The 11,763-nt window shown below is 45.5% G+C and overlaps 1 protein-coding gene across 1 annotated transcript in view; it reads right to left on the bottom strand.

Moving 5' to 3' along the window:
- Positions 1–7,673, bottom strand: part of Mgat4d (MGAT4 family member D) — a 33,140-nt gene extending 25,467 nt beyond the window's left edge. The window contains exons 1-3 of the mRNA XM_005369552.1: positions 7,580–7,673; positions 1,897–2,052; positions 744–881 (exon numbers count right to left, since the gene is read on the bottom strand). Of these exons, the coding sequence (XP_005369609.1) occupies positions 744–881; positions 1,897–2,052; positions 7,580–7,673 (388 nt within the window). The remainder of the gene's footprint in view (positions 1–743; positions 882–1,896; positions 2,053–7,579) is intronic.
- Between the last annotated feature and the right edge of the window lie 4,090 nt (positions 7,674–11,763).

Below are 11,763 nucleotides of genomic sequence, written 5' to 3'. Positions count from 1 at the left end.
CATGTGTACTGGACATACGTCATAGATGTCCGTGTGTACTGGACCTATATCATAGATGCCCCATGTGTACTGGACATATGTCATAGGTGCTTTGTGTGTACTGCACATACATCATAGATGTTCGTGTGTACTGAACATACACCATAGATGCCCCTTGTGTACTAGACATATGTCATAGGTGCCTTGTGTGTACTGGAATACGTCATAATGCCTCTGTGTACTGGACACATATCATAGATGCCTCATGTGTACTGGACATACGTCATAGATGCCTTGTGTGTATCTGACATATGTCAGTTAATTTTTTAAGCATCTGTAATGAAATTGAACTTAAATTCAAGTCACTAAATGTAATGATTATTTTTTTCAAAATTCACACCTAATGGCTAGAAGTCTACATAGTACTATCTCACACCTTCAAATCTAAAAGCTTGGCCATAAAATCTAAGGGATTTCTTGGAGGAGGGGGAAGATGGGGACCATTGAGAAGGGGGTGGATGAACAAGGGACGGTAGTGAGGGGACAAATATGACCAAAGAGAGATGATAAACACATGTGCATGCACACGCACAACACACACACACAATGACACACACACAATGACACACATACACAATACACATGACGCACATATATCCCACAACGAAACCCATTATTTTGTATGCTAACTGAAAATTTAAGATATAGATTCTTCCCCAAATCAAAATACTTGAACTCAGTTTCCCAATTCTAACTGTTCTTACCGCCTGCTTTTCCTCTGCTAGTGGCTACATCTGGGTAAATTCTCTCCACTGCCCTCAGATGAGGGAGGAAGAACTTCAAGCCTTCAAATCCGTTGGCACGTATTTCACTCTCACCCAGTCTGCTCACTTTCCTTTCAACTGGAAGAGAAAGGAGGGTCCCTGAGTTCACAACAATATGTTTTTAAAATGTTTATTTGTGAGGTAGAAGTGGGGGCTGCACACCCTAGCATGCATGCTTGTGTGAGGTGCCTGCTGGGGCCTGAAGGTGGTATAAGGTCCCCTGGAGCTGGGGTCACAGCTCCTGAGGCAGGTGCTGGGAGCAGAGCTCTGGTTCTCTGGGAGGATGAGAGGCACTGGGAACTGCTGAGCCATCTCTCCAGCTCGATGCAACTTCTTAAAAAACGAAGGATAGTTAATTCAGCCACAAACTTAGTGCTCAAGGAAAGATATGCAAGTTATTGTTATCATAATTCTATATGGTAGAGTTCAGTGGTTACTGATGAGTATCTACTTTTAAACCAGTGTTTAATTTCAGCCCAGCACTGCGAGCTATACCAGAAACAAGCAAAACTGCCAGTCCTGGACCGAGGGGCATGGATAAAAAGGGCTGTAATCGGTGATCTTGCTACTTTGATTGATGTCCCTTAGTTAAAACTTGTAACTTTATAATTTTTTTGTAGCCCCTTAACATTCAGCAACTCTATTTTCACCATTCCCAAATAATCCCTTCTACAGTTTTGAAAAAGGCAAACAAAGGAGGGGCTCATATTCGTAGTAGCAATGTCAGAGAGATGGTGATGGAGAAGATGGACGGCCCCTCTAACACACGGTGGGGAGAAGGGTTGCCTGCTAGTTGCCCAGAGGTGTGTGAGAGAAGAGGGATGCCAGCTGATGCCAGCTGCTGACTGCTTCTGTGAACTGATCGTGGATGTGGTAGAACCCAGAGAAAATATGGGGAGTCACTGTCACGGTGCAGAGGGGAAAGCGTATCATCCGTGTGTCTTTCCTGAGCTCTGCATGTCTCACAGTAAAACAGCGTGTGAACCAGACTGTGTACTGGGGGGAAAGTAACCTAGAGTCAGAAGCACCCAAGTCTAAACCCCCGAGTTTATGGAAACAGATGACCATTCACAAAGACAAAAGCAGCACGCACGGAAGTCTGACGCGTTTGCTATCTGGGCAATTTTGTACTTCATTTGGTTCAAGACTTGCACTAGATTTTGGCGATGATTTTCACTTTCATTTTTTAAACGTAGCATATTTTTCTTAAACTCCGAAATGTGGTTTCTGCAATTAGTTAGTTGATTGCCTGCAAAGGAAACAGAAATATCTAGGTTACACATGCAGTGGGCAAAACGAAGTTTTCCAATAACAAAGGGGTTGTATATTGCAGTATACATGGGGGTTGTATGTGTATTCCACTCTATATGAGGCTTATACATACATGGCACTAACATGGAGGTTGTGCACATATGGCACTATATTTGGATTTGTACATATATGCCACTATATGGGAATTGTACATAGACATAAGTGAATATATATCATAATATACATATAGCATATACAGAAGGCTAAAAGAACAAAATGTTAAAAAATATCCATAGTGAGAAATGATATTATCAATGATCATTTTTATTTTTTACTTTGCATTTTATGTTTGCCAAATTTTCCTTATTATGAATATATTCAATTTGTAATCATAGAGAAAACCCACTGGCCTTCCTATAAATGAATGTTTAATTGTTTTTCTGTGGAGCTGGGCGGTGGTACACATGCCTTTAATCCCAGCATTCAGGAGGCAGAGGCAGGTGGATCTCTGTGCGTTTGAGGCCAGCCTGGTCTACAAGAGTTAGTTCCAAAATAGGATCTAAAGCTACAGAGAAACGCTGTCTCAAAAAATCAACAAAAATTAAAAAAATTTAAAAAGAGTTTATCTGTGGAAAGTCGAGGATGTTGCTGTATGGGGCTTGCCTAGCACACACTGGGCTCTGAATTCCAGACCCAGAATAAACAAAATATAAAATAAAACCACAGGGGCTGGAGAGATGGCTCAGAGGTTAAGAGCACTGACTGCTCTTCCGGAGGTCCTGAGTTCAATTCCCAGCAACCACATGGTGGCTCACAACCATCTAGATCTGGTGCCCTCTTCTGGTCTGCAGGCATACATGGAGACTGTATATATAATAAATAAATAAATCTTTAAAAAAAATAAAACCACAATGACCAGGAACATAGACTGGTTGGGTCTGAGGATATTCAACATGGGCAGGCACAGAAGCCAGCTAAGGGGGCTGAGATTGCTTAGTCATGAAGGAGGGAATCATCCCAAGCATCATGTGAGGGGGGCACCGCGCGTTGGTTAGGTATCTTAGGGTTCTATTGCTGTGAGGACAACGCCCTAGAAGAAGGAATTCAGAGCCACCTACGAAGTTAGAGAAGAGGTTCTCATGGACACCCGTTATCTCACGTAGGCCATCCTTCTCCATCCTTCTCAACAGTAACACGTCCGCATTGCCCTTCAAGGCAGTTAAAAGACGTGTCAGGGTAAATGAGGACCAAGAAGCTTCTAACCACAGCTTTCTTGTTACCATTGTTAGAGGTTAGCAGGGAGTGAGTCAGAACTGAAAAAAAAAATCTTATAGGTGTGCAAAAGGCCTGATGTTTACTGCAATTCTACTTAAAAAATTCAGGATGCAGAGGCAGGGGGATCTTTGTGACATGAGTTCAAGTTCGCCTGGTCCACACAGTGAGTTCTGGGTCAGGGCTATGCACTGAGGCCTTGTCTCAAACAACCACTACCGAGTGTTTGGTACCTTGCAGTATATGCTCCCAGAGTCTTGCCTACTTCTGTCTCTCATTTTACCACATAAATATCAGGGAAATACAGGGAAATAACTCAGTGGATGGTTTGTTTTATATCAGAAAATGTGGATTTATGTGGCAAACAATCCCCTTGTTTCTCCCTCCCCTTCCCTCCTTCCCTCCCTCCCTCTCTTAAGGCCAGTATGCTGGCTGAGCAAGAAGAGAGACTCTGGAGCAGACACTTAAGAACAAGACCTGTGTGTGTGTGTGGGGGGGGGGGTGGTGGTGGTGGTGGTGAGTTTATGAATTCCCAGGGTCTGAGACAGTGACTTCCTTCAGCTCTCACACAGACGGATGAATGAAGCAAATGGATTTGCCACATAGGAACTGATCTTAGTGCTTCTTGGTCTGAATCGTGTTTTCATCAAAGAACTGAACTGCCCAGTGCCCATTTCACGGATAGCGTCTGAGGTGTAGCCATAGTGTACAGTGTGTAGAATTCCCTGGATAACTATCTCTGCCAAATAAACCGTGTGTTGGAGTTGTTACCTTGCAGGTGATGCAATCTGCCTGAGACAGTCCCCTAAGGACCAATTTGGTCCACATGAAGAGAGAGTTTTCCCTGGAGAGCGCTATTCACAGAAACAGGCACACAGAGGTGTTTAAAGACATAACCGACAGTTGGCCCTGCTTCTTGTGTAACCTCTGTGGGGAGTCCAGGTATCCCTGCTGTAGTAAGGAGCTCGCAGTGCTTACATAGGTACCCAGGCAGTGAGCAGGGACAATGCCGTACAGAATCAGTGTGGGAAGTTTGAGTTAAACAGCAACTGCAAGCGTTGCTCCACTGAGCATCCTTGTGGAGCAGTGAGACAAAGCCCAGTTTCTATAAAGAGTGGACCAAAGTGACTATTTTTTTTTTTTTTTGGTTTTTCGAGACAGGGTTTCTCTGTAGCTTTGGAGCCTGTTCTGGAACTCCCTTTGTAGACCTGGCTGGCCTCGAACTCACAGAGATCCACCTGCCTCTGCCTCCCGAGTGCTGGGATTACAGGCGTGCGCCACCACCACCCGGCCAAAGTGACTATTTTTATGCAGATTCTCTCTCCATAGCCCTGGCTGCCCTATAACTCTACAGACCAGGCTGGCCTTGAACCCCTAACCCACAGAGATCTGCCTGTCTCTGTCTCCTAAGTGCTCGAATTAAGGGCATGCACCACTATGCCTGGCTAGTGACTTCTTTCTAATAAAAGCAAACAAATAAACAAAAGCTCCAAGGGCCTGGCAGGATGGCAGGAAGCGCACTTACCACCAAGCTTGATGCCCTGAGTTCAATCCCTGGGACTTACATGGCAGAAGAAGAGAACTGACTCCCAAATGTTGTCCTCTGACCTCCACACCTGGACCATACCTCCCCAATAAATAGATGAATGCAAAAAAAATGTAAATAAAAGGCTCCAGGGCCGGAACTACAGCTCAATGGTAGATTCCTTACCTAGAACAAATGCTGCCAAAAATAATTTTAAAAATGTAAAAGGTTCCTGATATGGTCCTAAGTATCGCTGGTTCCCACTTTTCATAACAGAAGCCTTCGAATTGCTCTCAGATTTTTTTTAAAAGGATAAAACTAAGTGTGGGAGCACACAGTCAGCACCCAGGATGTTGTGGAATATTTGTACACTGTGTGAAGATGTATTTCTGTATTGGTGTAGTCGTGAGGTATAGGCGGGACTTCCGGGCAGAGAGAGAACTCTGGGAAGAAGGAAGGCAGAGTTGCCAGCCAGATACGGGCAGGGAACAGAGGTACAAGATGGAAGAGAGGTAAGAGCATGTGACAGGATGCAGATTGATATAAATGGGTTAATTTAAGTTATGAGGCCTAGTTGAGACAAGCGTAAGCCAAGGCCAAGCTTTCATTATTAATAATTAGTTTCCATGTCATTATTTGTGAGCTGGTGGCCCAAATGAAAATCTGACCGCACCAGGAGGCTGAGGCAGGAGGACTGTGAGACTCAGGCCAGCCTGGCTGCCTAGCAGGACTGTCTCAGAAAGAGAAAGAAAGAAAGGAGTCCACATCTGCGTGTTTAAATTCTCTCGTGACCCCTTATGAAAACAGAGAAAGAAGTGAAAGTATTTTACATCTTAATTAATCCATTATATCTAGATGGTATTTCGTTATGAAGATAAGTAGTGGGACTTAGCATGAATGCTAATTGGTCTTAATAGTAAAAACCCAGGGTTAGATATTGGGGTAAATGCTGAAAGATCAGAGGAGTAAAGGAACAGCCACTAGGGAGACCTTTTGCCTGTGCTGGATTCTCAGAGCAAAGCGGGCAAGATCCTGTCCCCACAAATCCTCAGCTGAGAAGGGAGACCATGTTTCAGATTGCTCCCTGCATTCTAACTGACAATGGTCAAATCACACTACAGTCAGATACCTTGAATTCCCCAGGAGTGGCCCTTTATCTAGACATGACAAACGGTACCCGTAAGAGCTCACAGACTGTAAGAGTGCACACCCACTGCCTTAGCCTCGGGGGTGCTGCGAGTGTACCCACACCACCTGTCCCTTTCTCAGCACCTGTGGAAGGTCCTTACTTTATTAGTAGGTAAAAAGATGTGTGTTCCCTTGGTTCCCGTGGTACCTTCCCATCAGAGGTCTTCTGCTATGTGACCTCATCCTCCATGCACCATGTAAAGGTTGGGGACCAGTCTGTGCGTCTACCCTGTGTCGCCTCCACAAGGGCGACATGGTCAAGTCCGATAATATCCTTCCCTGATGTGGGAGTGATTTCTTTCTAATCTGTTGCTTTCATTGATTGGTTAATTAATAAAGAAACTGCCTTGGCCCATTTGATAGGCCAACCCTTAGGTGGGTGGAGTAAACAGAACAGAATGCTGGGAGAAAGAAGCTGAGTCAGGCAGTTGCCATGATTCTCCCAACCCAGACAGACACAGGTTAAGATCTTCCCTGGAAGATTTCCATTAGAAATCAATATGTAAGAGCTGGCCAATAAGAGGCTGGAACTAATGGGCCAGGCAGTGTTTAAAAGACTACAGTTTCCGTGTAATTATTTCGGGTAAAGCTCAGGACGCAGCCTCGCAGCTCCTAACACTACACTTCCCTGTCCCCACCAACATCTGAGCTCATGCCGCAGTCCTAATGCTTTAGCTATAGTTGTTATCCCCTTAAGCCCAGTGGAAACTCCTCAGAAAGGGGGGGATTGTCATCGATCCATCGCTTACAATGGAACAGCTACTGACTTGTTCACTCATTTACTCAATCATTGGGTTTGTTTGTTTGTTTGTTTGTTTTGTTTTCCAAAAAAGTGTCTGGCATGCTTGTTCTGTGCCATACACTTTTTTCTTGGACTCTAGATTCAGATCAGGGGACAAAAGAAGACAAGAACAATAAAATATCTTCACCTCCATTCACTGAGTTTAAATATCTCAAACAAATCGATTATTAATACTATGAACTTAATTAAAAACAAAAATGCTATCTGTCCATAAAATTTGTTGTTATTTATTTATTTCTTGCGCCTATGTAATTCTGTCTGGCCTCGAACTCATAGAGATCTGCTTGCTTCTGCCTCACGAGTGCTGGAATCAACAAACATCAGCTAATTTTTAAAGGGAGAAAGTGCTAGATCTGGCTGTCTTTCTGTGTCTCCAAATTCGCACTGATAATATTTAAAGCTATTGGGAAAAGAGGAAAGGTGCTGGCGCACTTGCAGTGTCTGGAGGAGGAGATCTGGAAGAAGGAAGAGGAGATAGAGGGGCCGCTTTGGAGGGACCTGCCAGCGCAAGGCCAGAGGGCCGGATCCATCAGCGCGTGTCTCATGGTGGCTCCCAGGACCGGTTACAGCCCAACCGCCAGGGGACGTGGGGCTTTGCCCTCCATCGGTACAGCCCTGGGTCGGGGCATGGGACCTCCAGGGTGTCCCTCATCTCCCTTCCTTCCTGACATCGGCGGTGGGACTCCCGAGTGAGGCAGAATGGGGATCGACCGTTCCTGTCCCCGTCCCCCTCCTTACTGGTTTGGTTCATCTTGGAGATACAGAAATAGGAGAAGCAAAAGAGCAGGATCGCAACGAAGGCGAACAGCAAGTTCACGTTCTTTGCCTTCATCGCGCCGGCGTCACGGTGGGTGGAGGCGACCCACGTAGCTGTAGGCTGGAGGCTGCACGCAGAGCCTGGCAGAACGCGGCACCTGCGTCCCGAACCACGCGCGTGCAGTCCTTAGGGTCCCCAGCACTTTAGTCTGGTCAGATCGCGGTCCCTTCTTGAGAGCACTTATGACTCTCTGGCTAGGGCTGCGGGGTGATTAAATGTGAGAAACTGTGGCCTTGGACGGTATGGCTCTGGCTCGACACCACCGACTTAGAGTATTTTTCCTGAGCGAACTCTTCAGAATTTTGATTCAAAGGTGAAAAACACACGTCATAACCGCGAGGTACCTTCATCCCTGTTTCCGATGTGACCTTTCCACTCTGAACTCTCTTGGAGACTCAAGGGCAATGCTTGGGTGATAAGCAATCTCTTTTCTGCAAGCGCACCCGGGTTTCTGGCCCCTTTGAGAGTTTAAAAAGATTTGGATTCCCATCTGCTTGAGAATGCCATAGTGAATGCTAAAGACCCAATTTTCTGTCAGAAACTTTTTAAGAACAAATATTCCAATGTCTACCACAAGGTGGCAGTATTAAGTTTCAACCAAACCAAACCAAACTAAACCAAACCAAACCAAACAATAACAATGAAGTATTTGAATGGATCCTGGTAACAGAAAATCCCCAAATCCTTTGAATGTGCTGGAATCCTTGGGTCCCTATACCACACTTGGATCACTGTTCATATATATTTTCATAGCTTGTTAAACAGACTCTGGTATGTCTTCTTCCTTTCCCCTGGCAGGCCCTGAAGGGAGTATGATTTATTGTTGCTCACGGATAATCTCTGGAGGTCCAAAGTTATTTTTAGCTCCATATTTAGTCGAAGATACATGGACAGGAATGGGCTCTGACTCCTGGCTGGATGACCAACTGGCTGGCTTCTCCCTATAACTATCCAAAACTTCCCAAGGCAAATCACCATAGTGCCCGCATCAGCACGAAAACACGCTTGATTCTCATAAGTAACCACGTTTACATACAGTCTTACGCTAGCTGTGACAGCAATCAGAGAGACCAGATATCCTTGGGGAAAGGCCACAAACACACATTTGTTGCCAACCGTGCTAGACTTTTCTCTGAGTGCGATCAGAGAGTTAGTCTGATTTATCACCCAGATGCAGCCCGTTCAGTCTGCTGGACTGCTGTTCAGCTTACACAATGCCTGGCCCAACAGTGACTTTCTTAAAACATGGCAGCTATGTTACATCAAGATGGTCCAGCGCTATCTGCAAGAGCCACTCTCTTTCCTGGGCTACCTAGGGTCAACAGAAGACAAGTGGAGATTAGGATTTCTGCTTCCTTTGTTTCACAAGGAAAGATGACATTTCCTGTGTTCTTCAGGAATTTGTTACTGCCTGGCATTTGGTTCTAGCGAGCACTGGACCAAGCCGAGGGCTTTCATTTCGACTGTCTTGTTGAATCTACATGAAGGGCACGACTGTGTCTCACAAAGGCATTTGACTTTAAGATGGTAGTGACAAGGACCTTAACCATGCCAATTCTAATTTTGTAAAGTCAAGAGTTATGTATTTTTTTCTTATTTCTTCCTCCGCACTGTCATCACTATTGGTTGATGCCCTGTAGACCACGCCACATTATTTTACATCAAAGGCTTGAGTGTCTGTGGACTTTGGTGTCAGATGGGTCCTAAGGAAAATCGCTCATAAAGACCGAGGGATGACACTTCCATCCTGGGACAAAGTTTTCTGCATCCCAAGTTCATGTGAGTTCATGCACAAAAGAACAGTGCTGTTTAAAATTTGGGTCCTCTGTGGAGCAGATGCTTGAGTTGTAACAAGGAGATGGTTTAGTAACCATATCGGGCAGGTCTCACCATTCAGCAGGCTCTCAAATCAACAGCTGTATGGTTTTTCCATCTTAAGAAATGGAGATACAGCAGTGTGACTAAGAATTAGAATCGAAGGCTGGAAAGACAATTTGGTGAGTGTTTGCCATCGTCAGCATGGCTGCCTGAGTTTACAGCCCCAGCAAGGATGTGAGAATTCTTCTGGATCATCATGTACTTCACACAGTCCTAGAGCTTGGGAGGAGAAGACAGGAATACTCAAGTAACATGCTCCCCAGCCAGGCTATCTAAACTGGCGAGCTCTATGTTTGGCTAGAGATTCTGTTCAAAAAATAAGGTGTAACTGAGGAAGATGGCACCCCTCCACCCCCACACACAGGTAGCCAGACTTCATTACAATGTAGCCTTTGGCTCTTTTAGGTATAAAGCCTGAAAGGGCCCAGGGTTAAATAGAGAGACCTAGAGAAGATGGTCCCATTTTCACCTATCTTAGAACTGCACTACTTCTTAGCTGGCCCCATAGAAGAAGAAAGCCAAAGAGAAAAAAATGCAATGAGCATCTTCTCCTGGGAACAGTGGGGGTTTAGTATATACAAACGAGCACACACACACACACACACACACACTCACACACACACACACACACACACCCAGAAACAGCTACAAAAAGAAACAAAAATCTGGCTAGGGAAAAATCTCTTGGTGGAAGGAAACTGGCAGCCAGTTCCTGGGCAGGGATGCAGCTGGCCTGCAAAGATCCAGGAGCAACCAGGGCAGACAGAGATTTCTTTTACGTCTCCCCTGCCTCTACACAGAGAACTGTGGACCTGCAGCCCGTGTGCTTTTGGTGGGCTCTGGGTTCTCCCCCTACTCCAATCGTTTGACAGCTTTCACAATTGATACAATTTTTTCACCTTCTGGGCATTCCCATTGTCAAGATTTGCCACTCAGGGCCTGCTTAGGAACCTGTAAATCTGGATGTTCAGAGGCTGCAGAAACAGAACCACTTACTGCAGGAGCCTACAGAAGAGAAGGAAGGCTGTCATCAACACTTCTGCAGAGGTTTGGCTCCTGAGACTTCTTTCTTCCCCGGGCTCACTTGTACCACCTCTAGGATGTGACCAGCAGCTGCAGGCAGAGGGACTCTTCACTCCAAGACTGTGCCTTCTAGCTACAGAAGGAATTATCCCTGCAGCCGCTTCCAGCCGCCTCCACCCACTCTGCTCTAGACTTCCAGACCTGTGGCTTCTGAGTTTGAGTCTCCAGGCTTTGTTACCTTGCTGGCCCAGTGACCTGCTAGAGCTGTGTGCTTTCAGAAGCTGTAGGAGCTCTACTGAGAGTTCAAAAGTCTCCATTTAAACAGTAAAATCCTGCATGACAATGGTTTAACGTAGCTTTTATCTTGTTAAGGCTGTTAATCTTAGAGTGCCTCCTGTTTGTACTCTCTGCCGTCTGCCCACTCCATCCTAGGAGGAGGGCCCAACAAGAACTTGATTGGGGAAAGGAGATGGTTCGCTTCCACTGGGACAAAGATGGTGGTTTATGTGTCTTTCATGCATTTCTGTTCTACAAATAGAATCTACCTTTAAGATGATAGTTGAGTAGCGGCAAAGGGTGTACCGCTCACTTCATTTGAGTTAAACAGGAGATGAGTGGAGCACAGACAAGACACTGGCTTGAATATTTCTGGAAGTGTAAGGAACTGAGCAAGGGAAATAGGGAGCCAGGAATCTTGGTTGGGTGGGAGGATTCTTCAGTTATTTACTTTTTGAAACAGAAACTGAAAGACCCTTAGAGAGTGTCTTTCAGTCTGGGGAGACCCTTCCCAAGGAACAGCGAAACCACTTCTACGGATGCAAACAGCAAGAGGTTTATTCAGATACACAGGTACCTGGGGCGTCCAAGTCTCTCGGAGGACTGGCGCACCGTCCGGCTTGGGTAGCGGGTTTTTATAGGGTAAAGGGAGCAGAAGCACGGTTACAGAAGCGAGATGCATAGTTACAGGGTATTCATTGGTCAGTTTGAATATGGCCGAGTTCAAGTCAGGACAAGGTCCCTGGTTCCCGAGAATTCAGATATGGGCTGCCTTGGCTCTTGTCTAGGGCAGACAGGGTGTCTTTTTCAGTATTTACCATTCCTCCCCCGGCCCAGCCACAGTTGTCTCTATCTCATTTTGGCAGCTTTTAAACTGCCCTTTGTTAAAACCCTGAATATTCAGTACAAGCCTTGCAAAATGGTGTTA

The sequence above is a fragment of the Microtus ochrogaster genome, unplaced genomic scaffold (assembly GCF_000317375.1).
Source record: "Microtus ochrogaster isolate Prairie Vole_2 unplaced genomic scaffold, MicOch1.0 UNK51, whole genome shotgun sequence".
NCBI lineage: Eukaryota > Metazoa > Chordata > Mammalia > Rodentia > Cricetidae > Microtus > Microtus ochrogaster.
This window is presented reverse-complemented; position numbering and strand designations above follow the sequence as displayed.